General features: G+C 33.9%; 1 protein-coding gene across 2 annotated transcripts in view; it reads right to left on the bottom strand.

The window, feature by feature from the left end:
* The window catches only part of PCCA (propionyl-CoA carboxylase subunit alpha), a 364,494-nt gene that overhangs the window by 136,049 nt on the left and 200,592 nt on the right, over positions 1-27,853 (bottom strand). For both annotated transcript variants that reach the window (XM_045567353.1, XM_045567354.1), the window contains one exon: positions 26,162-26,264. In XM_045567353.1, the coding sequence (XP_045423309.1) occupies positions 26,162-26,264 (103 nt within the window). The remainder of the gene's footprint in view (positions 1-26,161; positions 26,265-27,853) is intronic.

A 27,853-nucleotide genomic window follows, 5' to 3' on the forward strand; every position in this document is an offset into this window, starting at 1 on the left:
AAACAAAACAAACAAACAAACAAAAAACAATGTCTTTCCTTTAGCAGAAGATTTTTTAAAAATTAATAGACCTTATTTTTTGGAGCAGTTTTAGGTTTATAGAAAACCTGAGCAGGAAGTACAGAGTTTCCACATACACCCATACCGACCCTGACTCCCACACAATTTCTGCTACTATTAACATTTTGCATTAGTATGGTACCTTTGTTACAATTGATGAGCCAACATGGATACATTATTATTAAAGTCCATACATTACTTTAAGGTTCACTCTTTGCATTACACATTCCATAGGTTTTGAAAAACATACATATATGCACCATGACAGTATCATACGGGGTAGTTTCACTGCCCTAAACATCCCCTGAGTTCCACCTATTTATTCTTCCCTCCCATGAATGCCTGGTAATCACTGATCTTTACCTTACCTGTAGTTCTGCCTTTTTTAAAATGTCAAATGGCTGGAATCATACAGAATGCAGCCTCTTTAGATTAGCTTCTTTCCCTTAGCAATATGTATTTAAGATTCCACCTTTCCTTTTTGTGCCACGATAACCCATTTCTTTTTATTGCCAAATAATGTTCCATCGCATGCATGTACCCATTTATTCATCCATTCATCCATTCAAGGACATCTTGGTTGCCTCTCAGTTTTGGCAATTATGAATAAAGCTGCTGTGAACATCACATATGTTTTCAGCTCATTTTGATAAATATCAAGGAACACAACTGTTTGATCATATAGTAAGATTATGTTTAGTTTTATAAGAAACTGTCAAACTCTTCTAAAATGGTTGTACCATTTTACATTCCCACTAGCAACGCATGAGAGTTCCTGCTGCCCCACATCCTTGGTAGAATTTGGCATCGTCAGTGTTCTGGATTTTAGACATTCTAATAGGTATGCAAGGGTACCTTTTTTGCTGTTTTAATGGAAATTTTTAATATTAGCAAAATGCAACTCATTATGTTTTCCTTTTATTCTTAGTGCTTTAGTGTCCTTACTAGTAAGTTTTTTGACTAATCCAAGGTTCAGAAGACATACTCATATGTTTTGTTTTAGAAGTTTTTACATGTAGACCTATGATTCGTCTCTAATTTTCTCATGTGTAGTAGGAGATAGGGGTAGAGGCCATTTTAGGAATTTGTAGACTAAGTCCTACAACTTCATTCATCTATAAGACTATATTTGCTATCCTACTGGCTTTTTATTTTATTTTAGCTGTCAAGTATGGTTGTGGGGGGAGACAATGTTAATCAGCTTAACAGTAACTCACAGCCCTCAGACCAACTAGATTGGCTATTCTAGGTCCCTTTGAATCACCACAGAAATTTTTTTTTAAATGTGCCATTTTCTTCCCCTCCCCCCCCAACCTCCCAAATACAAGGATGGTAATTGGGCCTGCATTGAATCTATACATTAATTTAGGGAGAAGTGACATCTTAATATTTTCTCCTCCAGCCCATGAACAGGACATAGCTTTTATTTAGATTTTGAATTTCTCTCAATAAACTGTGGCAGTCTTGAATTTCTTTAAGTTTAAGCCTATTTTTGCTTTAGTTCTTTTAGTTGTATGCAATTCCTTAGAGTTGTTTTTTTTTAAGTAACCAATTAACTTGTCCTAGAAAGATTCCTTTTCAATCTTTATGCTTTGTTGCTTTTTTCATTTCTTTGTACTCTTAACTAGTGACAATGTTGAATTTATTTTGTTAAAGTATTTGCCTTAATATTTTTATGCCATTATTAAATGGAACTTTAATTTTCATTTTCTCAGTGCTAATTTATTGAAATACAATTTATATTTAACTGACTTTTTATACTGCAACTTTGCTAAATTTATTAGTTATAGCAATTGTTTTGTAGACTCCTTAAGGTTTTCTATGAAAATGATTATGTAAACAGAAATGACAACTTCTTCTTTTTTGATTTCTAGCCTTTTACTTCTTTTTCTTTCCTATTGTATTGGCTAGAATCTTTAGGATAATACTGAATAAAAGTGATAAAAAACAGACAACTTTGTCTTCTTCAAAATCTTAAGATGACAACATTATTTTTTCCAATATTTCTTGGCCCTTTTACCCTTTCCTTTTGCAGCTCCCAATACATGCTAGTTACACTTCCTGATAACTTCCAGTGCCTACAATGAGTCACTGAAGATCTCTTCAATTATTTTAAACAGCTTTACTGAGGTATAATCAACCAAAAAAAAAAAAACCCTGTACGTTTCATGCATACAATTTTATGAGTTTGGACATATGCATACACCCATGATAACCATCACCACAATCAAGGAAATAGGTGTACCTATTACCTCCAAAAGTTTCCTTGTGTCTCTTCAATTTTTTAAAATATATTTTTGGGTTTTTTTTTTTTTTTTTTCAGATTTTATAGTCTCTATTCTTCTATATTCAAGGTTACTTATTCTTACTTCTGCCATCACCAATATGCTTTTCAGCCTCTCCAGCAAATTAGCAATTGCAGGTATAATACATTTTAAATCTGGAATTTCCACTTAGTAATGTGTTATAGTTTCCATTTCTGTGCTATTATTCCCTATCTGTTGTCTCATTTTTTTTCTTAAGAGACAGGGTCTCACTCTGTCGCCTAGGCTGGAGTGCAGTGAGCTATGATCACACCACTGTCTTCATGCCTGGGCAACAGAGCGAGACCTTGTCTCTTTAAAGGAAAAAAAAAAATTCTTAAACTCCATCTATCTAGGAAAAAAATAATGTTTCATTCAATTCCTACTATTTGAATTTCTATTATACCACTAGAAAAACAAACTCTTAAATATAAAATACATAGCAAACTACAAAAATTTTAAAGTTTTATTGAGATAAAATTTATACACCACAAATTTAACCCATCTGAAGTATACAATTCGATGGCTTTTAGTATATTCACAGAGTTGTACACCCATCACCACAAGCAATTTTAAGACATTTTCATTGTCCCCTAAAGGAAACATTAGATGCATGAGCAGTCACTCCACATTCCCCCGCAACCTCCTCAGCATTAAGCAAGTATTAATGTACTTTCTATTTCTATAGCTCTGCTTATGCTAGGCATTTCATATGGATAGAATCATAAAGTTTGTGGCCTACTATGACTGCATTACTTCATTTAGTATTTTTGCAAAATTCATTCATATTGTAGAAGATATCAATACCTCATTTAGTTTTATTGCTAAAAAATATTTTGTTCTATGAATATACCACATTAAATATTATATATCCATCCATTATTTAATAGACATTAGGACTGTTTCCACCGTTTGGCTATTATCAAAAATGCCACTATAAACATTTGTGTATGGCATTTCCCTTAGGTATATATTTAGTAGCGAAACAGCTGGATTGTGGTAATGTCTAACATTTTGAGAAACTGCCAAACTATTTCAAAGTTTGTACCATTATATTCATAAATTCCCACTAGGAACTTATAAAAGTTCCAATTTCTCCACATCTTCCTCAACACTGTCTTATTGTCATTTAGGTTATAGCCATTCTACTGGGCATAAAGTGGTATCTCATTGTGGTGGTGATTTGCATTTTCCTAATAACTAATAATGCTTAGCATCTTTTCATGGGCTTACTGGCCATTTGTATATCTTCTTTGGGAAAATTTCTATTCATGTCCTTTGCAGATTTTTAATTGGGTCATTCGTCTTTTTATTATTGAGTTGTAAGAGTTCCTTATATATTCTAAACAAAAGACCCTATCAAATATATGATTTGCAAATATTTTCTCCCATTTTGAGAGATATCTTTTCACTTTTTTCCTTTAAAGCACAAGTTTTAAATTTTGATGAAGTCCAATTTATCTATTTTTTTTCTTTTTTGGCTTGTGCTTTTGGCGTCTTACATAAGAAATTGCAAAACCAAAGGTAACAATTAACTCCCGTTTTCCTCTAAGAATTTTGTAGTTTTAGCTCTTACATTTAAGTCCATGATTTTTAGAGTTTATTTTTGTGTATGGTGTGAGGAAGATCAACTTCATTCTTTTGCACATGCATATTCAGTTGCCCAAGCAGCATTTATTGAAAAGATTAATCTTACTCACTGAATTGTCTTCACACCGATGTTGAAATCAATTGACCATAAGTGTAACAATTTATTTCTGGATTCTCAGTTCTGTTCCTCTGACTAACATGCCTATCTTAATGCCAGTGCCCCTTTGTCTTGATTACTGTGGCTCTGTAATACATTTTGAAATCAGGAAGTATGTGCCTCGCAACTTTATTCCTCCATTTCAGGACTGTGTTTGCTATTCTGGTCCCTTGCATTTTCATATGAATTTTGGAATCAGATGTCAGTTTTGCAAAAAAAAAAAAAAATACAGCTGAGATTTTGATAAGGATTGTGCTGAATCTATAGATCAGTTTGGTGAGTATTGTCATCTTAACAATATTAGGTCTTCTGATCCATGAACATAAGATGTTTTTCATTTGTTTAGGTCATCTTTAACAAAGTTTCATAGTTCTTAGCTTTCAAGTTTTACACTTCTTTTAAAAAACTTATATCTAAATATTATATACATTTTGGTGCTATTGTAAATTTAATGGTTTTGTTAATTTGATTTATGGTTTATACATTGCCACTATATGAAAATAAAAATTGATATTTGTGTATCATTCTTATATCCTGTACCCTCATGGAACTCATTAGTTCTAATAGATTTTTTGGTGAATTCCTTAAGATTTTCTATGTACAAGATTATGTCATCTGCAAACAGAGATAGGTTTACTTCTTCTCAATCTAGATCCCTTTTATTTTTAGCTGTGGGCTTATTATAGATGGTCTTCATCAATCGGAGGAAGTTGCCTTCTATTCCTAATCGGCTGAGTGTTTTTTATCATGAAGGGCTGTTGGATTTTGTCAAGCATTTTTCTGAAGTTGAGATAATCCTGTGGTTTTTGTCTTTTATTCTACTAATACAGTGTATCACACTGGATGTTAAACCAACCTTGTATCCATAGGGAAAATCCCATTTGGTTATTGTGTGTAATCACTGTATATATTCTTGGATTCAATTTGCTCGTATTCTGTTGAGAATTTGTGTGTCAGTATTTATGAAGGATATTGGTCTTTAGTTTTATTCTTGTGGTATTGAGGTATTGTGGTAATATTGGCCTTATAGAGTAAGTTGAGATTATTTCATTCCTTTTATATTTTTAGAACAGCCTGTGAAGGATTACTATAAAGTAATTTTCCTTTAAATGTTTCAGTGAATTCATAAGCAAAGCCATCTGGTGCTGAGCTCTTCCTTATTGGAAGTTTTGTGATGACAAATTCAATCTCTTTACCTATGGTAAGACTATTCAGATTTTCAACTTTCTCTTCAGTGTCAGTAGCTTTTGTCAATCTAGGAATTTTCCATTTTATCCACATTATCTAATTTGTTGGCATACACTTGTTCACAGTATTCTCTTTTTCTGTAAGGTCAATAGGTATCCTCCCTCTTTTATTCCTGACTTTTGCAATTTGAGGCTTCTTTTTCTCTTGATCAGGTATCTAAAAGGTTTACCATTTCTGTTAACCTTTCCAAAACCAAATTCTGCTTGTATTGATTTCCTCTATTGTTTTTCTGTTCTCTATTTCATTTATTTCCACTCTAATCTTTAATATTTTATTTCCTTTGCTTGTATTGGGTTTAGTTTGCTCTACTTTTTCTAGTTTCTTCAAGTAGAAGATAAGGTGATTGATTTTGAGATACTTCTTCTTTTTTAAATATGTGTGTTTATAGCTCTCAGTTTCCTTCTAAGTACTACTTTATGAGCATCCCAGGTTTTTAGATATTGTGCTATTTACATTCATCACAAAATATTTTCTAGCCCCCATAATTTTTTTTAATCTATTATTTACTTAGGAGTACATTGTTTGATTCCACACATTTATGAATTTCCCAAATTTTCTTTGTTCTTGATTTCTAATTTCACTGAATTGTGGTCAGAGAACATATTTTGTATAATTTCAATTCTATTAAATTTATTGAGGCTTGTTTTATAGCCTAGCATATGATATATAATAGTATAGTAAATACATCTATCCTGGAGACTGTTACACGTGCACTTGAGAAGTGATATATTCTGCTGTTGTTGGATGGATTATTCTAGACATGTCTATTTGGTTTATAGTCTTGTCCAAGACTTCTACTTCCTGTGAATCTTCTAATTGTTCTATCCATTGTTGATAGTGAGGTATTAAAGTCCCCAATTATTTTTGTGTTATTGTCTATTTCTTCCTTTAATTGTCTCATTTTTGCTTCACATATTTGGGAACTGTGTTATGAGGTACACACATATTCATAGTTGTTACAGTTTTCTAATGGATTGACCCTTTTATCATTATAAAATATACTTGTCTCTAATAACAATTTTGTCTTAATTCTTCCTTTATTCTTCCATTACTGCCTTTTTTGTTTTAAATAGACATATTCTAGTGTCCCATTTTAATGTTCTTGATTTTTCTTTTACTGTTTGTTTAAAATTATTTTCTTAGTGGTTACCCTGGAGATTACAATTAGCACCTTATTTTTAAACAATATAGTTTGGGTTGGTGCTATCATAATTGCAATAGTGTATAAAAATTTTGCACCAATATAACTTTGTTCGCTACACCTTTTGTCCTCTTATTGTCATATAAATTACACCTGTGTACACTGTGTGCCCAAGTTAGATTTATAATATTAATAATTGCATTATGTAGTTTATTTCAGAAAAAAGGGTCTTATGAAGTAATAATATATTTATACTGTCTTTTATATTTACCAATATGGTCCTCTCTCCCAGTGCTCTTGATATCTTCATGTGTATTTAAGTTACTGTTTATTGTCTTTTCATTCCAGTCTGAAGAACTTTCTTTCATTTATTGGGTTTTTTTTTGTTTGTTTGTTTTGTTTTCTGAGACAGAGTCTCACTCTGTTGCCTGGGCTACAGTGCCGTGGCGTCAGCCTAGCTCACAGCAACCTCAAACTCCTGGGCTTCAGCAAGACTCCTGCCTCAGCCTCCCGAGTAGCTGGGACCACAGGCATGCGCCACCATGCCCGGCTAATTTTTTTTGTATATATATTTTTAGTTGGCCAGATAATTTCTTTCTATTTTTAGTAGAGACGGGGTCTCACTCTTGCTCAGGCTGGTCTCGAACTCCTGACCTCGAGCGATCCACCCGCCTCGGCCTCCCAGAGCTAGGATTACAGGCGTGAGCCACCGCGCCCGGCCTAATGTACTTTTTGAGGCATTGTTCTTTTCATCTCCAAAATTTTTATTTGCTATTTTATCATTTCTATCTCTATATTGATATTTTCTCTCTAGTGCTACATGGTTGACATACTGTCCTTTAATTCTTCATATTTCTTTTAGTTCTTGAACATATTTACAATAGGTTATTTAAGGTCACTGTGTAATAAGTCCATCATTTAGACTCCCTCCTGGATGGTTTCTATTGACTTCTTTTTATCCTGTGTACAAGCCACACATTCATGTTTCTTTGCATGTCTTGTAACTTTTTGGTAAAAATTGGATATTTTAGATAAAATAATGTGTCAAACCTGGAAATGAGATTCCTTTCCCTCCCCAGGACAACAACCTGAACGTTTTCTCTTTGGCACTCTTCAGAATTGTTAAACTATCTATTTATCCCCATTCAATTTTAAGGTTCCTAAAGGGCAGGAACTCCATGTTATCACATGGAGTACTATTTTTTATTTTTTGGAATGATCTAATAACTAACTCTGAAGGTAAATGCTTACCATCATTAAAATATATACTGAGGAATTTACTGAAAGAAGGTGGCCTTTGTGAAGTAGATGGTCAGAACACTGGTCATCTAGACCAATGTCATTTATATTTAAGGCCATTAGTTTATACATGAGCACTCATGACATCAAATTAGTCTAACACACGATGAGAAACCGGAATTTCCAAAGAGAATCAAATCAAGGATAAGAGAATTAATAAAAATGTATATACTTAGAGTAAAACAAAAATCCTTAAAAAAAAAAGATAGCTTAAAAGAAAAAAAACAAGGGCAGCTTAATTCAGAGTTTATCCTATGGATTAATGTGAAAGCTTTAGTGATTGTATAATGGAATATATGGACACTGAAACAGCTTGGCTAATAATACCTTTTAAAACAACAATGCTTTCAAACAACATGGTTTACTCATCTCTTTCTTTTCTTACCCATTTCTTTATACTTACTATTATTTTCCAAATTTCATAGGATTTATTCACAGAACAACTTTCACTGAAAGTATTATTTGGGATAAGGCTGAAAAGATGACAAGGTAGCTCTATAAAGGGAAATTTAGGTCTATGAAAGTCAAAGAATCAAGATCTAAACATATACATTTTCATCTTCACTAATCCATTATTAAATTATTTTAAGGAAAAGGTATTATTAAAATAAACTGATGAACAGATGTTAAAGCACACAATGCCCAAATCGATCTCCCAGAAGAGACCTTTAATCTCACTCTAGTAAATATCATTACTTCATCTATCATCAGATATCTAAATCATTATGGTCTTTATATATACAAATAGAGAAGAAAGCATTATACTGAGAAATCAAGCAATGGCTTCAAAAAATACTTTTTCCCATCTGTGCCAATTCTATTCCCTTAAACTTTTTACTTATCTCACTGACAAATCTCTCTAAACCATTTTTAAATCCTTTTTTGGAACTAAGGCTGAATATAAATATATACAAATATTCCTCCATTACCTACACAAAATTGCCTTACACAGATCAGCTAACTTGGATTTTTAATAATAATCTTTGTATTATGTAAATTAATCTTTTGACATTTTATTATAAATGCACTGATGGTGTTGATTTAGTTTCAATTCAAAAATCAAGGATTTCATTACCCTATAAAACATATCCAGAGTTCAAAGTATTTAAGGGAGGTTAAACAAAATGCAAACATTTAATGCAACATTAAGCATGTGAAATAAAAACTTGATTGCCTAAAGAAAGCATGCTATGCTGTTACCTTGGTGACAGGTTAAAAAAGGGATTGTGAGCTGAATAGCTGTATGATATGAAATTAAAATGTTTCACATTGAACAATCCAAAATGAATTGGGAAAGGTTAGAGTAGAGGAGAGAGAAATCAATTCTCCTATGGCAATGGTGAATGGGAAAGAAGTATGAATAGGATTTGCCAGTGGGGTGCAACAGCTGCCAAATATCCTGCAGCCAAAGAATTACAATAATACTGATGAAGTGTGCAAGAGCTTTTGGAATCATTGCAGGGAACAGAGAAAGTCTCCTACAATAATGAGGCTATTCTGTCTTCTAGTCAGCCCTTATAGTAGGATCAAATAAAAGAAAAAATATTTTAAAATGTAATATTTAACAAAAAAATATATAAATATGCCATTTTATCCACTATTTTGTGCCTAGTTGCACACACATTTCTAAATCATCCAAGACACAGTCATATTAAATAACTGAAAATATCACAACAGAGACAGTAAAACATAAGGCAAGTTTAAAGGACAATGATTGAGTTAATGTTTACTCCACTCATGCTGCTTTTAGGGGACTTATTTGTTCAAATGGAAGTAAATATTTCCAAAGATACAGTATGGCTATGTATGTTTGTAAATATATACCCAAAGTACTATTTTTTTTATTACATAGTTATCAGAACATCAACTTCACTGTCATTAAGTTGGCTTATCTAAGAATATATATGAAACAAGTATGATATAAAAGTTGTGTTTTATTTTCACTGATGTATAAATATGTTATAATTTGACATGTTCTTTTAAATTCACAAGACACTTCAGTAAAAGAGCCAATATGCAACTGTACAACAATACCTGCTTTTCCTTAGGAATTATTTTCACATGGCTACTTTTTTTCTGTTTCCCCACTTATCTTTCAGTGGTTAAGATCACATTTCAAAACCTTAACTTTTATCATCTAATTGAAAACTTAACAACAGGTGAATAAATTATATATCTGAAACCAGGAATGGCCACTGTTTTTTAATAGCAAGAAAAAAACCCAGATAATTGTATCTGTCAGGTAGAAATCACTAAAAAAATTGATTCTATAATTTATCAGAAATCCAGATGAGGAAAGAAAATAAAATACAAATGTAAACAAAACAACTGCACATAGAGAATATGCAAGTAATTTCTCATTATGCTACTGTGGCTGAAAGAATTAAACTGACAATAGGCTGTGCAGCCAGTCAAGACAGCTAATAAGTTCTACTAAGTCTGAGCACAAAGTGCTGGTTACACACTGACTCCATACAGCCAAAACAATCCTCCACAAAAGTAAATGCTTTATTTGAACCTTTCAGGCTGAAGTATTTTCATCAATATTATCATAGGCCACAGTGAAGGTGTTTCTTTTTCTGAGTCTTTAACCTCTGCACAAATGTCAAGAGAGAAATAAAGTAGAAACCAGAGAGTATAAAGCTGTGACCTCATACAATTCAAATAGTATCAGAGCTGAAAAGGCATCAGTGTTCATGTAATCCAGCACTGCCATTTTTCAGAGGAGAAAACTGAAGTCAAAAGTTAAAGCACTTTGCACAAAGCCTGTACCACCTGGCAACACGGCAGTGAAGATAGTACCAAATCCTAACTCCCCACACTCAGTGCTGGTTCCATTCACTGCACCATGCCCACTGCTCTGACAATTCAGTGCTACGTGAAGGAGTCCAAAGAACTGAAGATGACTCTAATTTTCCTAGCCTGATCACTGAATAGAGGAGATGCCATATATAAAATAAGCTATACAGAATTCAGGGTGTGCATTTTCAGGATCTAAGAGAATGTGAAGTACACATCTCCCTCTGCAATGCCAGTGACCACTAATATAATATTTCCTAATGCAAATTAATTCTTTGGATTTAGAGAGCAAGATTCTACCGGAGCAAGATTTTCTACCATATGTTAATTTTTTTTAAAGTACTAATGTTGTACACTCTTTCAAAACCACTTTTTCTAAGAATATTTAATATGGGAAAATGTTGACAGCATAATGATGTGTTTTTAAAAAAGACATCCTTTTAAGTAGCATGGCCCATTTTCTGTAAAAATCAAAATAAGACATAAGACTATATGTATACACACAGAAAAAGGCATCAAAAGAGATGCCCATACTTGAGTCACCAATTTCTCTCTTCCCATTCTTTTTTGAACTCCTATCAATCTGACTTTATCCACCACTTCTCCTGTGCCATCCTCTAAACCTGCTCTAGGAAGATCTCCTGTGACCTCCACACTGTTCCATTCAAAGGTCTACAATATTCGATATATCGTACCTAAACACTCCTTCTTCCTTGCTACCCTTTCTTCACTTGGCTCCCTGAACTCCACCCATGCCTGGTTTTCACCTATATCCTCTGCTGTTGCTCTCAGTTTCCTTTGCTGGATCCTCCTCATCTTTCAGACTTATTAATGTTGGAGTGTCTCAGGGCTCAAGGCCTAGGTCCTCTACTCATCACTGGTTTCCCAGCTTCCACTCTTAAGCCCTTACAATCAATTACAGCACTGCAGCCAGGAAGATCTTGTTAACACACTTTGTATCAAGTTCTTCTTCACACAAAAACCTCACAATGGCTTCCCATTTCACTGAGGGTAAAAGCCTAAGTCTTTAAAATAGCCTTTCTAACACAACTCTACCTCACCTCCCACTGCTCTACAGTTTGCTTACTCCTTTCAAATTGCATTGGCTTCCTTACTATTTTTCAAAAATGCTGGGCCTACTTCAATCTCCGGTCCTTTGCATTTGCTGTTTCCTCTGACTTGAAGGGTCTTCCCTCTGCTATCCACAGACTCACTCTCTTCCTCCTTTAGGCCTTTGCCCTAATGTTAATCTTCTTGGTGAGACATTACCTGCCATCCAAGTTAAAATCATAACTATTCCAGGATGCCCAATATTCTGTTTTTCCATGACAAAATAACCACAACATTTATCATCATCTGACATACTACATATTTTACTGATCCACTTTGTTTATCCACCCTCCACTTGAATGTAAGCTCCATGAGGTAGGAGTTTGGTTGGTTTTTTTTTTTAATCATTTGTTTCTTGATAAATTCTCTAAATTTTTTTTAACTCAAACTCTTAAAAGGATCAGTAAGTTCCTTTAAAAACCACGTGATTATATTTAATGTCCATATCTGTTTCTCTTATTCAATAAGGAATGGAAAGATACATCCTTAATATAAGAAGGAATATTTCAAACAAATAGTTAATATGCACATTGATGTTGAAAGACTCAAGACATTCCAGTTAGGATTGAAAAGAGTATACATCACTGCCATTGTCCTTGAAAAAGAATCTTTGTTATTAGCGATAAAGAAAATTGGTGAGGGGCACCTAAAATTTAATGAACACTGTTTTTTTTTTTTAGTATATGTGCTGCCAAAGCAAGCATATCGTGTTAAGTATTTTATTAATAGATTTCATTTACATTGACAAAAACTCTTTAAGAACTACTATTTCCATATTACAGATGAGGAAACTGAATCCAAAAGGTGTTAAATAATTTATCCTAACAGCTAAGGATTGGCAGAACCAGGCAGCAATCCAACTCTCTTGCACAAAAGCCTGCACTCTTAAACATAAAGTTAAATATAACTTTATAAAGAGTTGTAGCCAGTATTATATGATAAGAAAAATAAGTATTATACCTCACAGAAAGGAAGGAATAGAGTTATTATTAGAAGATGTACTGATCACTTTGATTACTCAACCCAGCTTCCACTCTTACTATTGAAAAATCAGTTCAAAATAATGATATTTCAATTCCTTTTGCAGTAATTGGTTTAAGAATGGGCAGGTAATTTAATTCTGGTCAATGAGAATTGAGAAGTAGGTGACTGACTAACCTCTGAGAATGGTTTCCTCACTTCTTAGAGACATACAATCCTCTGAACCATACCTTATCTAGAAAATTCTGCAGCTCGAACTTCTTCAGCAATCTTGCTATCACCCTTACGATGAAGACCACACACAGAAAAAAGCAAAGCTAAGAGAACCACAGAGAAGCGGCATTAGCAATCTAACATACTTGAGCTTTGCCCTTCCTATCCTCTGAACCTCTTGTTCAATGTAAGACGAAAACTATCAGTTTGAATTAGGGTTTCTCTGTTACCCATACCCAAAGCATCCCAAGTGACCCAGGAGGTTGTATGATTGATCTTCTAGAAACCAAGTGAAAAGTTATTATGATGGATTTTTAAAGTTTAAGAAGAAGAATTATTATGAAAGAAATACAAATACTAAAGTAGTCAAACTCATAGAAAACAAAGTATAATGGTGGTTACCAGGGGCTGGGGGGTAAAGGGCAAATGGGGTTTGTTGTTCAATGGGTATAGGGATTCAGTTCTATAAGATGAAAAAGTTCTAGAGATGGATGCGCTGCACAACAATGTGCATATAGTTAACACTACTGTACTGTATACTTAAAAATAGGTAAGATGTAAATTTTATGTTATGTATGTTTTACCACAGTAAAAAATATATATCATTAGTATCTCTTTATCAAATCAATCATTTAGAAAATGAGATAAAGATCCTATCCATAATAATATAATATATAAACTACCTAGGAATAATATAAAAATATAAACTACTAAGAATAAATAAGAAATGTATGCTTACAATGAGAGAAAATTATAAAGCTTTAATGACAGAAACAAAAAGAGACTTCAATAAATGTAGAGTTAAATCATGTTTTTTGAAAAGCCTCAACATTGTATAGGTGTCTATTCCTTCCCAATTTACTATAACTTTAAGGAAATTCCAATGTAAAAGTGTTTCCGAAGCTCACCTAGAAGAATGATCAATAAATTCTAGAAGGAAAAAATAAGTTATTAATGGAAGTATGGAAAGAGATACTAGTAGAACTGAACAGAAAAGTCAGATCATAATATATTTAAGAATTTGTAGAAGATGAATGTGACATTCAAAAATCACTAAGAATTGGGTGCGGTGGTGCCCATCTGTAGTCCTAGCTACTTTGGGGGGCTGAGGTGGAAGGATCGCTTGAGCCCATGAGTTCAAGGCTGTAGTGCGCTATGGTCACACCTGTGAATAGCCACTGCACTCCAGCCTGGGCAACACAGCAAGATTCTGTCTCAAATTAAAAAAAAAAAAAAAAAAAAAAAAGCAATAAGGAAGGAATACACAAGTCAATAAATGGAACTGATTCTACTGGTTAACCATATGGGGAAAAAAAGTACATCTCAACCTCATATCATCAAGCAAAATAAATTTGAAATAATCAATGCCAGTGTAATAAAGGAAAGCTCTAAAACAAAAGAAATAAAGTATAAGTAAATATTTTTATAAAATCTTAATAGGTAAGGTCTTTTTAAGAATAAAAGCAAAATTTAAAAAACCACAAAGAAAAAAATTTATATGATTAAGGAGCATCAAAAACACACTTCAATGTCCATTTGCTATATTATAGGATATCTCATTATTTACTTCACTGAAGATAACTAGATTTCAATTTCTTCTTTCATGTCATATTTATGTATAGCTATTGGTATAAAGAAGGATACCATTCTTATTTATGATGGTTTTCATTTTGTTTATTCATAACACATTTACTTGCTTTTATACTGTAAGATTCACTTTTTATTTCTTTATAACAAATGAGGTAAAGAATTTGGATATGGAAACATGATTATTCAGTAACAATGAGTCTCAAAGACTATGCAACAAAACAAAATATATATTATTCTCATTTTACTGATAAGCTTAAACTTAAGTTAAAATAATATCTATTAATAAGGTCACATTACTAATTCACAGTAGAGTTATGACTAAAATCTAGACTTCTAATTCTAAATTCTAATTTTTTCCACTGTATCACAAAATGTATTTATGTAATATCTACATACTTACTTACATATGGGGGGTCTTTATGTGTGCAAGTCCACCCATGTGAGTGGGGGTGAGAGAGGTTAGGGAGGGAAGGAAGGAGACAGAATACATATACTCATGTGTATTTCTGTCTTGCCAACCTTGGAGTTACAAATAGATACTAATTTGGGGAGTAGGTTGGAATATTTTACAAGTACAGCAAGCTTCCAAATCAACAAGAAAAAACCCATTTGATGTATATACATAAGTGAATTTCAAATGGTGTAAAGAGGTAAAGAAGTAAATGTTGCAGGTTTTTCTAATTCTTTGCTTGTAAAATAAGTGTTTATAATTCTGAACTTATGGAGAATGGCAAAATAGGGTAAAGGAAGAAAGGAAGCAAGCAAAAAAAAAAAAGGCCAACAAAATTTAATGAATTTACTATGTATCTACAATAAAAGACGATTTCAGAAAACCTATACAGTCAACATTTATTTTAAAACATCTTAAAATATATTTAATGTATGAAAACAGATAACACTGCCCACACCCGCCTCAGCCTGGCTCAGCCAGGAGACTGACCTTTAACAGGAGGTCAATGGCTTACTCTGAGCCACTCCCCCTGTCTAATTCTTAATACATGCAAAGTAACTGGGGAGCAATTTAGTCACCAGATATTCCATTACCAGGGAAGTTAGCCTGCCCAACCCGAAAAATGGTTAATGATTACAATGATAAAGCAGATAACTGAGCAGAAAGATAATAACTATGAAATTTTTAAGGCTGACTGATGGAGCATAAGAAAGGATGAAGGACAATTTGCTGAGCTACAAAACCTAACAAAAGAAAGGGACACATACAGAAATAACAACAGGGAAAGGAAGAAGTAAAGAAATTTAGTGAGGGTAGAATGGCATCTTCACTAGTGTCTAGTGAAATGGCTGGGATGGCAGAGCAGGACTCGAAAGAAAGTCAGTTACCCTGGTTCTCAAAAAGCAGAATCCAGATCCAAGAACAGTATCTGGATCTATGGAAAACAGAGATTTTGAGCAAAAATAAAGACTACTAGAAGGGACTACATGTTACCTTTACTATTTCTTCCTTCAATCATTATCAGATAGTAAAACAAATTATTATACCAAACCTCATGTCAATAAAATCATTTTAGCTTCAAATAATACAAAGTGATTATTTAATACAACTTTTAATGATGCATTTCTGTCAATAAAAGTTATAAAGAAAAAGAACTCCATGGTAAGTCAGCATGTATTTATGCAAAAAAATGCATTCATCAAATATATTAATATTTTATAGTCATCCCAAGAAAAATTGCTATTGTCTCTGACATTAACTTTTCTTTTCTTTTCAAATATACCACTATCATTTTACTATCCAAATACTATGGGTATGTATTATTAATGTCTTTTTCCAAGTCATAAATGATGAAAGAGTGAAGCCCATAGAGAAATTGGGAAAATAAGATCAGCAGCCAGAACAAGCAACACACAGGAAGGGCTGCGGGCTACTGGTCTGGGAGGAAAAACACTGCACGAGCACACCCATGACAGCACTATGGGGCCACGCCTGCAGGTGACTCCTGGATCCCAGCCCAACCCACGCAAATCAGGCAAACATGACTCTGAAGCCAAAATGTGAAGGTTCAAACCCCCTACAGCGCTTTAATGATATAGATGTCAGAGATTTCTACAGCAAACAAGCAAAAAACCATACATGCATGTTAGCTAAACAACAGTATGCTTTGTCAAGAACAGTATATTTTGCTAGACATTATAGGTCTTTGCTGTTACACATTGTATCAATTTTACAATAAACTGGCCTACTAAATAAATGATTAATTGAACAGAAAAATAAACTCACCAAATATGAACAATTGTTTGTTGTATTGGAAATACATGTGCAATAACCTGGATAACTGAACACTTGCCCTACATAGTTCATTAATATATTTTTTTCCAATATATAAAAGATAAGTTCAAGATAAGATTTTTTAAATATAGAAATAATCAAAATTTATAATTTTAGGTAGAAATTAAGCAGAAAACAAACATAAAAGAAGATTGCCTCTTAACTTTCCCTTTACAAAGCAATTGCCCTAAATATTTCACCAATCTCTACGGAATGTTAGTGTTTGTACTATTCATAACACTATTCATCATAAAATAAAGTACTCTACTGTGTTTCCCACAAAGCATTCATTGGAATACTAATTTTTTCAAAGGGCTTTTAGAAGAAAGGTTTTCACAAGAAGAAAAAAACAGTTTAGTTAAGAGTGAAACTGTATCTTGCTCTTAGAGATTAAGAACGCACATGAGAATACAGACATACCTTGGAGATATTGTGGGTTCAGTTCCAGACCACTGCAATAAAGCAAATATTGCAATAAAGCGAGTGCACATAAAAGTTATGTTTACACTACACTGTCATCTACTAAATGTTCAATAGCATTACGTCTAAAAAACAATGTACACCATTAAAAATACTTTATTGCTAGAAAATGCTAACAATCATCTGAGTCTTCAGCAAATCATAATCTTTTTGCTGGTGGAGGGTCTTGCCTCCATATTGACAGCTGCTGACTCATCAGGGTTGCTAAAGGTTGGGGTGACTCTGACAATTTCTTAAAATAAGACAATGAAGTTTGCCACATTGATTTTCTCTTCCTTTCATGAAAGATTTCTCTGTAGCAAGGAAATATTTCATGAAAGGAAGACATAGCATTTTATCCACAGGACTTCTTTCAAAACTGGAGTCAATCCTCTTAAACCCTGCCACTGCTTTCAATTAAGTTTATGGAATATTCTAAATCCTGTTGTCATTTCAACAATGTCCACAGCATCCTCACCAGGAGTCCATCTCAAGAAACCACTTTCTCTGCTCATTCACAAGAAGCAACTCATCTATGCATGTTTTATCATGAAATTTCAGCAATTCAGTCATATCTTCAGGCTCCACTTCTAATTCTGGTTCTCTTGCTGTTTCCAAACTATCTGCAGTTACTTTCTCCACTGATGTCTTGAACCCCTCAAAGTCATCCATGAGGGCTGAAATCCAGTTCTTCCAAACTCCTGCTCATGTTCATATATTGACCTCCTCCAGTGAAGCATGAATGTTCTTAATGGTATCTAGAATGGTGACTTCTTTCCAGAAACTTTTCAATTTACTTTGCCCAGATCCATCAGAGGAATTCCTATCTATAGCCTTATGAAATGTATTTCAGAAACAATAAGACTTGAAACGTGAAATGACTCCTTGATCCATGGGCTGCAGGATGGATTCTGTGTTAGGAGGCATGAAAATATTAATAATATTCATCTCCTTGTACATCTCCATAAGAGCTCTTGGGTGATCAGGTACATTGTCAATGAGTGGCAATATTTTGAAAGGAATATTTTTTTGTGAGCACTAGTTCTCAACAGCACGGTTAAAACAGTCAATAAAAATGCTATAAACAAATGTGTTGTCATCGGGGCTTTGTTTTTCCATTTTTACAGCACAGGTAGAGTAGATTTAGGATACTTCTTAAGGGCCCTAGGATTTTCTAAATGGCAAACGAATATTGGCTTGAACTTCAAGTCACTACCTGCATTAGCCCCTAGCAAGAGAGTCAGCCTGTTCAAAGCTTTAAAGCCAGACATTGACTTCTTTCTAGCTATGAAAGCCCTAGATGGCATCTTCTAATAAAAGGCTGTTTCATGTACATTGACAATCTGTCTAGTGTAGCCACCTTCATCAGTGATCTCAGCTAGATCTTCTGGATAACTTGCTACAGCTTCTCCATCAGCACTTGCTGCTTCACCTTCCCCTTTTATTTTTTTTTTATTTTTTTTTTTTTGAGACAGAGTCTCACTTTGTTGCCCGGGCTAGAGTGAGTGCCGTGGCATCAGCCTAGCTCACAGCAACCTCAGACTCCTGGGCTTAAGCGATCCTACTGCCTCAGCCTCCCGAGTAGCTGGGACTACAGGCATGAGCCACCATGCCCGGCTAATTTTTTTGTATATATATTTTTAGTTGGCCAGATAATTTCTTTCTATTTTTAGTAGAGACGGGGTCTCACTCTTGCTCAGGCTGGTCTCGAACTCCTGACCTCGAGCGATCCACCCGCCTCGGCTTCCCAGAGCTAGGATTACAGGCGTGAGCCACCGCGCCCGGCCGACCTTCCCCTTTTATGTTATGGAGATGGCTTCTTTCCTTAAACCTTATGAACCAACCTCTGCTAGCTTCAAAATTTTCTTCTGCAGCTTCCTTATCTCTCTCAGCCCTCACAGAATTGAAGAGAGTTAGGGCATTGCTTTAAATCAGGCGTTAGCTTAAGGGAACATCGTGGCTGGTTTGATCTTCTATCCAGACCACTCAAACTTTCTCCACACCAGCAATAAGGCTGTTTTACTTTCTTATCGTAGGTATGTTCACATGCTGATGGAAAAATGGTGCCAAAAAACTTGCTTGACACAGGTTTGCCATAAACCTTCAATTTGTAAAAAACACAATATTATGAGGAGTACAATAAAGTACAATAAAATGAGGTATGCCTATATTAAAGTCTCTAAGAGATTTGTAACTTTAACAAGGGACTTTCCACATTTATTTAAAAGCAGAAGTATTTTCTTAAGTAATACATTTAATATCCTCCCAGAAACCAGTGCTCTACAAAGCACACAATAAGGAACACAGTTGAATTGTGCATTTGATTATTAGAAAAAAAATATGTTATTAATGACTACTAGAGCATCTCCAAGCATTCCTTAACAGACTGTCAAAAGGTCATATATATTATTAAAGAAGAAACAGTCAAAAGGACAAAATTTATCATATTGCTAAGCCATTAGGGGATAAAATGATGGCTCCTAAGGATCTCAAACTCAGCTTCCAAAACGGAATTTCTCATTTTTTCCTTTCAAAGCTGCTCTTGCATTTGCTCTATCAGTGACGGTACCACCATTCACCCAGTCTTCTAAGCCATTAACCAGACTCCTTAATAGGAGTTTCAAATACAATTTTTTTTTTACATGTATCTTCCACCTTCTTAACACTTCTCCTAATACTCCCACCTCTTTTAAGCCATTTGCTGGTACCTATTTTTAGACTCTTTTTAATAAAAGTTGTATTAAGACATAACTTACATGCATAATATCCATACAGTTAAGTGTACAGTCTAATGTGTTAATAAATTTATACAGTTGCACAACCATCACCACATCACCACAACCCAGGCTCAGAAGAATAAAACTCATCTGCAGTAAATGCTGCGCCCACACCTAGACCTAGGCAACCACTGACCTTTCTTCTCTTTATACTTTATGCCTTTCCTGGAAATCTTAAGTAAATGAAATAATATGTTATACAGACTTCTTTATCTGGTTTCTGTCTCTTCATGTTATTTTTGAGATTTATACATATTGGTGCACATAGTGGTTTATTCTTTGTTACTACTGAATAAGCTCATTGTAGGTATATACCACTTATCCATGTACCACTTGATGTACACTATTCCAGTGGGTGTGTAGTGGTATAAACTTGTGATTTTGTGTTTCTCTAATGACTGATGATGTTGAGCATCTTATCATACACTTATTTGCTATTCATAAATCTTCTTTGATAAAGAGTCTACATCAAATCCTGCTCATTTTTTATTGGGTCATTTATTTTTGAGTGGCATGAATTAATTACACACCTAGACATAAGTCCCTTATCAGATACATGCCTCCAAATATATTCTGCCATTTTCTTTATATTGCTTTTAAATTTTTTGATGGTGTCTTTTGAAGAACAAAAGTTTTTAAATTTGACAAAGTCCAATTTATCAAATTTATTTTTTATTTGTTCATGATTTGTGTGTCATACTGCAAAGATTTTCCCTCATTTTCTTTCAGAATTTTTAGAGTTTAACTCTTAAATTTAAGTCTATGATATATTTTGAGTTAATTTTTGTGAATGGTATGAGGGAAGGGTCAATGTTTTGTTTTGTTTTGTTTGCATATAGATTACCATTATTCCAACACCATTTGCTGGTACCATTATCCCTTGCTTACTTAATTATATAAGCACCTTCATCCAAAATGTATGAGCCATATATGTGAAGGTCTATTTCTGGACTCTCTATTCTATTGCATTGATCTATATGTCTATGCTTACATCAATATCATGATGACTTAATAAATAGAAATTTATGTTAAGTCTTGAAATCAGGTAGTGTAAATTCCTCAACTCTTTTCTTCTTTTCCAGAATTGTTTTGGCTACTCTAAGTTCTGGGCATTGCCACATAAATTTTAACACTGGCTTATCTATCTCAACAAAGATGCCTCCCGGGATTTTCATGGGGATTGTATTACATTCATAGATCAATTTGGGGAGAATTGCCATTTTAACAATATTGACTCTTCCAGCAAATTAGTATTGTATATACTGTGATTTATTTAGGTCTTCTTAAATTTCTCTCAGTAATGTTTTGTAGTTTTTAACATACAGGTCTTGTACTTCTTTTATTAAATGTATTCCTAAGTATTTGATTCATTTTGATCCTTTTTTATAATTTCTCTTCAGATTATTGCAGTATATAGAAATACAATAGACTTTTGTATACTGCTGCTGCATCCTGCAACTCTGCCAAGTCTTTTTATTAATTCTAGCAGCTTTTTTGGTGATTCCTTAAGATTTTCTGAATACAATCCAAAGAAAAATAGTTTCACCTAAATACGATGTTAGCTGTATATGTCTGTAGATGTTCCTTAGCAGATTAAGGAACTAATTTCCTTAAAAGTGCTTTTTTTCCCCTAAAAAATAAACTGGAGTTGGAATTTTTTCAAATGCTTTTCCTGCATCTATTTGTATGGTCAAATGGTCTTTGTCCCTTGTAAATATGACATAACAATTAATTTTCAGATGTTAACCTTGCATTTATCAGATAAACTCTACTTGTTCATATATATCATTTTTATATGTTGCTAAATTTTTATTTGCTAATATTTTATTAAGGAATTTTATGACTTCATATAGAATACAGGTCTGTAGCTTTCTTTCATTGTGATGGGTTTTTTTAATTAATTAATTGATTTTTTTTTTTTGAGACAGGGTCTTGCTATGTTGCCCAAGCTGGTCTCCACCTCCTGGGCTCACGCAATCCTCCTGCCTCAGCCTCCTGAGTAGCTGGGATTCATCCTGATGTTTTAAACTGACTTTTTTATCAAGATAACATGGCTTCATATTAATAAAATGAAAGTGTTGCATTATGTATTTTTTGAAAGATTTTCTGAATTAGTCCTGATAATTTGTGTTATTCAGGAATTTGTCTATTTCATCTACATTGCCAATTTTGTTGGCATGAATTTGTTCACAATATTCTCCTAGAATCCTTTTAATTTCTGTAGCATCTATAGTAAAGTTCCCTCCTTTGTTTCTTATTTTGGTATTATAATTTGTTTCTTCTTTCTTGCTTTTCAAAATTGATTTTCTTCTTCCTGTTTTATTTCTTTCTGCTCTCATCTTTATTACTACTTTCTTTCTACCTATTTTATGTTTAATTTGGTCTTTTTCTAGCTTATTAAGGTAGAAGTTTAGGTTATTGATTTTAGACATTTCCTCATTTTAATATAAGCAATTAGAATTTTTCATGTAAATAGTGTTTTATCTACACTACAAATTTTGATATGCTGTATTCTCATTTTTATTCACTTCAAGATTTACTTATTTTTTAGAAACAGGGCCTCACTCTGTCACACAGGCTGGAATACTATAGCATGATCATAGCTCACTGCAGCTCAAGCAATCCTCCCACCTGACCCTCCTGAGTAGCTGGGACTACAGGCAGCTGCCACTACACCCAGCTAATTTTTTAATTTTTGAGGTAAAGACAGGGTGTTGCTACATTGTCTAGACTGGTCTTAAACTCTTAGGCTCAAGTGATCCTCCCACCTCAGCCTCCCAAAGTACATGAATTTCAGGCGTGAGCCACCGTGCCTGGGCAGTTTAAGATATTTTTTTAATTATTCACATGATTTCTTCTCTGATTCATGTTTTACTTTTAAAAAAAAGTAGATTAATTTTCAAATATTTTAGGATTTCCTAGATTTCTTTCTGTTGTTGACTTACAATTCAATTATCTTGCGGTTGGAAAAAACTCTTACATGATTTCAACCCCTTTAAGCTCAATGAAACTTGTTCTATGAGCCATAATTTGGTCTATCTTAATAAATGTCTCACATCCACATGAAAAGAATACGTAAGTACTCTAACTCTTGTTGGGTAGAGCATTTTGTAAATGTCAATTAGTTCAAGTGATCGCCTAAAGGACACTAACAGGCTATTTGTTTGTTTTTCTGATTAGGTTTCTATCGATTACTGTAAAAGGAATATTAAATCCACAACAATAAGTGAATTGTCTATTTCTCCTTTCAATGAGCTGTTTTTGCTTCATGTTTTGGCATTCTGTTATGTTCATATGCATTTATAATTGTTATAGCTTTCTCATGTGTTAACCCTTTTATCATTATAACACGGACCTCATTTCTGAGTAAAAGTTAGTAGAAAAACAAACTGTAGACTCATACCGACAAAGACTTGGATATTGAAAGTGTCAGATATAGAATTTAAAATAACATTTAATACATTTAAAGAAAGAAAAGACAGAACTAAAATGTTTTTTAAAGGAACAGAAAACTATAACAATAAACTGAACAGACAGAAAAAAAATCACATAGAAATATTAAAAATAAAAAACATAATTGAAATAAGCAAAATGGACAGATTAACCATTATATTAAACACAGCTAAAGAGAACATTAATGACCTAGAACAAGGGGCTGCAAAACTATGGCCAGCAAGTTATCACTATTTTTAAATAAAGTTTCACTGGTGCATAGCCACATTCATTCGCTTACAATTACCTATAGCTACTTTTGCATTACAACAGCAGAGTAGTAATGACAAAGCTCACATGAACTGCAAGTCTAAAGTATTTATGACCTGATCCTTTAAGAAAAAGTTTGCCAAATTCTGAAGTAGAAAATAATCTGAAAAAAAAACACACTGAAGGTAGCACGAAAAGCAAAAGGGAGTTGCAGGGGACACTTCCTGGAATGATGGAAATATTCAAACCTGTATATAGCAGCGTGATTACACAGACCCATCCATCTGTTATGTCTGTACAGGTAAGATTTGCACATTTCTGTATGTAAATTTTACCTTAAAAATTAACAAGTGGGGAAAGTGAGGAGTAGGTAGAGGCAAAGAGGAAACAGGAAAGCAGATTTTTGATGGCTGTTTCATGGGGGGGTTCATTACACTATTCTGTTTATTTTGCAGATGTTTAAAATTCTCTGAAATAAAAACTAAAATAGAAAAATGCTTCTGAAGACTACTTAATAGAAGAAATATTCACAATATAATATTAAGTTTAAAAAAAACCCAAAATATTCCTAGTATGACTGTAATTATATAAAGTATATGTGTTCCATATATGTATATAAACATATACATACATATATATGTTGAAGAGAATATATCAAAATGTTAAAAGTGATTATTGAAGAATCATGGAATTACAGGTAATTTTTACTCTTTACCTTTTTAAACCCTTTTCAGATTCTTCCACATAGTAAGCTAGCATTCTCTGAAAATAATTTGCATACATTTCTTCAAAATCAAACCAGTTCATCTTTAGCTACATTCAGGACTTCTGAAATAATCAAAGTCCAAATAACATCTGAAGCACAAGAAATCAGGATGTGAATGTTGATTGCACTTGTCCAAAGAATAAGAAAAAAATAATACCAAGTCTGAAATTCAGGTTTTAAAACAAAATCTAGGATCTCTCCTGCACACACTTCCCTCTAGACAAGCACTGCCCAACAGAATGTGGTGGAACTAGAACTGCCATGGTGGAAAGGCTCTTTGAGTTGCCCAAAACAGCAGCCACTAACTAGAGGCTCAGTAGCCTTGAAGTATGAGCCAGCGTGGTGGACAAACAGATTTTCCAATTTAATTTTAATAGCCACATGTAGCTAACACAAACTGGAAACTCAAATTAACCCTGAAGAATTAGATAGAAGAAGAACTAAATTGGGTTTAGGCTGTTCCTTAATGGTTAATGTGGTTTTACTCAGAAAATCTTAAAGTAACTGATACTCTTCATTTGTTCCGTTGCCCAAGAGAAACAGTAGGAAGCACTGAAGCACTTGAAGTATGGTCAGCATGATAGACAAATGGATTTTCCAATTTAATTTTAATAGCCACATGTAGATAGTAACTACCACACTGAACAGCAATAACTGTAGAGGGGTAAAAAACAACCAAACGACAACCAGATTCATGGTTCTATGAATTTTCCTCCTCTTTCCAGTCATTCAATAATTTACTGATCATTCTATACCTTCCCATCTCTCCCCAGATAGCTACCAAATCATAACTTACAAAAAGATTGTACATTAAGCTTCCTATTCTTTCTCTTGGGCAACGGAACAAATGAAGAGTATCAATTACTCTAAGATTTTCTGAGTAAAACCACATTAACCATTAAGATACAGCCTAAACCCAGTTTAGTTCCTCTTCTGTCTAATTCTTCAGGGTTAATCTGAGTTTCTAATTTGTGCTTTTCAGAGCTACTTGGTCACCTTTCATCTTTTTTCTGTCATTTAATTTTTGTTCTTCCTCTTGTGGAAAAGCAAAAAGAAAGAAGACATTGAAGTAACATAATTTATCAACAGCATGACTCCTTTAAAAGGATTCCTCTACCAAGTACACACACATTCATAATAAATAGTCCTCTCTCTTAGAAGCATCAATGTCTGAGGTTTGGATTTTACTTACCTTGATATAAAGCATGTTTCTCCTTTCACCTGGGTCACTAGGAAGCTAAAAGGTATACTTAGGGCTCACAAATAACTAATTCAACCTAGTGTTAATTCCTTCTTGTATCGTATAAACTAGCTTCTGATGTTATTTTTTAGCTGCCCAGATTCATTCCTAAATATTAATACATACTTCCCCCCAAATTTTAAAAGTAATAAATACAAATTACTTGAACAGATCTCCCCTCAGATTTTAGAGTATCTTCTTACCTCTAGTATGTCCAAATTAAAGAGGCCAAGATCCTTTTTTCCTTGCTGAATTTTAAAAATTTGATTGAACAAAATATATGCAATACTATATTTAAACAAAGTGACTTTATTATATTTCTCCAAATACCCATAAGATCGAGAACTGAGACCAGCCAGATCTTTTAATAGCTCTTTCCTGTGCCAATTAGATTGTCAATATTTTTCTGCTCATTTATTCTGTTTTAAATGGTCTATCATACCTTGACTGTTCCTGGAAATGCTGTGCTCTTAATTGGGATGCCATGAACAATGATGATGCTATTGCCAATAATTGGTTTCTCTCACTCTTGGTTAATGTGTGTCCTGAGGAGAAAAAATTGTCCAATCAATCAATCATGTAAATGTTAACATCTGTGCTTCTATCTCATGGAATTACTAGTCATTCAAACAGGTATTTTTATCAGGTATCTGTCATGGAGTTAGACTAGGCACTGGGGTGTGCAGGGTTGAGGGAGCAGGATTTAAAATAAGACAAAAAATCCTGCTCACGGGAAGTTTTAAAGTGTAATTTGGGAAACAATATATTAAATAGATGCACAAAACAATTAAGGAAACTATCTGCACAGAGATCTCTAGGAAAAGCTTAAGTTTCCTCAAATCTGCTTCTCTTTCTCACTCCCCTGCCCAACTTTACTCCTAAGGAAAGCGAGGAAAAAGGGGTGGAAGCTCCAAAGAAGAGGAGAGCTGCTGGTCAAGGATGTGGATAGGCCACGTTCTCTAGTGCAAAGGACTCAAAGAAAGAAAGATGCGATTCTCTTGCCTCTATGTATATGGTCAGTGCTTGAATCCCAATCAATCAGTCAGTCAACAAATCCTTCTCTCATTCACCTTCTCTTCCCAACATCACACAGCTGGACCTGGGGCAGTGGGCCAGCCCATGAAGGCCTGCGGAAGACCCCCTGTCTGAGTGCTGTGTAGCAGGGAAAGCTCCTCTTGCAAAATTCCTCAACAAGAGGGGTGTGAGTTAAGGTAGGATTCGGACACTCCAGAGTCTGCAGGTTAAAACATCCCTCGACAGTTCTGTAATCTCATCACAGTTTCTAACACTGCCACAGTACTATATACAGACAGCAGATCATTAAATGGTACAGTATGAGCAACTTGAGTGCTTGGTCATCAGCAGTAAGATGCTACCTCTACAGTCGCCCTTCTGTATCCGTGGGTTCTGCATCCACAGATTCAACCAACTGCAGGTCAAAATATTTGAGGGGAGGAAAAAAGGGTGATTGTGTCCATACTGAACATGTACAGACTTTTTTCCTTGTCGTTATCCCCAAAACAATGCAGTATAACAATTTACATAACATTTACATAAGTAATCTACAGATGATTTAAAATATACAGGAGGATGTGTGTCGGTTATATGCAAATACTACTCCATTTTTTACCAGGGACCTGAGCTACTGGGGATTTTTGTATCCAAGGGGGGTTTGGAACCAATCCCCCATGGATACTGAGGGACAACTATACAATTCAAACAAAACAAAACATAGGTAGTTATCTAAACTTACTTAAAAGAAATAATTTTAACAGTCCATCTAAAAATCACTCAAAACAGAAATAAAACTAAAACTATTCTAAATTAAAATATAAACACTTTCAAGATCTGCAGCACATTTTTCTATGGGGAGGTGCTTCATGAAACCGAAGGGTAGGGAGAGCACAAGTAATCCATTCCTCTCTGAGACAAACCTAGAACTACATAAATCATAATACAAACATGGGATCTATAAACTGCTTCTGGGAATTCAGTAATAGATCCCCATAAACCACACTCTTGCAGGCTTTGCAAAGTTCCTGATTTTACCCTGACATATAAGCAGTGATAAAAACATCCCGTATGATTCGATAATTAATTACCCTATATGAGAAGTATTACAGAAATTTGGTCT

Source organism: Lemur catta, chromosome 13 (assembly GCF_020740605.2).
Source record: "Lemur catta isolate mLemCat1 chromosome 13, mLemCat1.pri, whole genome shotgun sequence".
In the NCBI taxonomy this organism is placed as follows: domain Eukaryota; kingdom Metazoa; phylum Chordata; class Mammalia; order Primates; family Lemuridae; genus Lemur; species Lemur catta.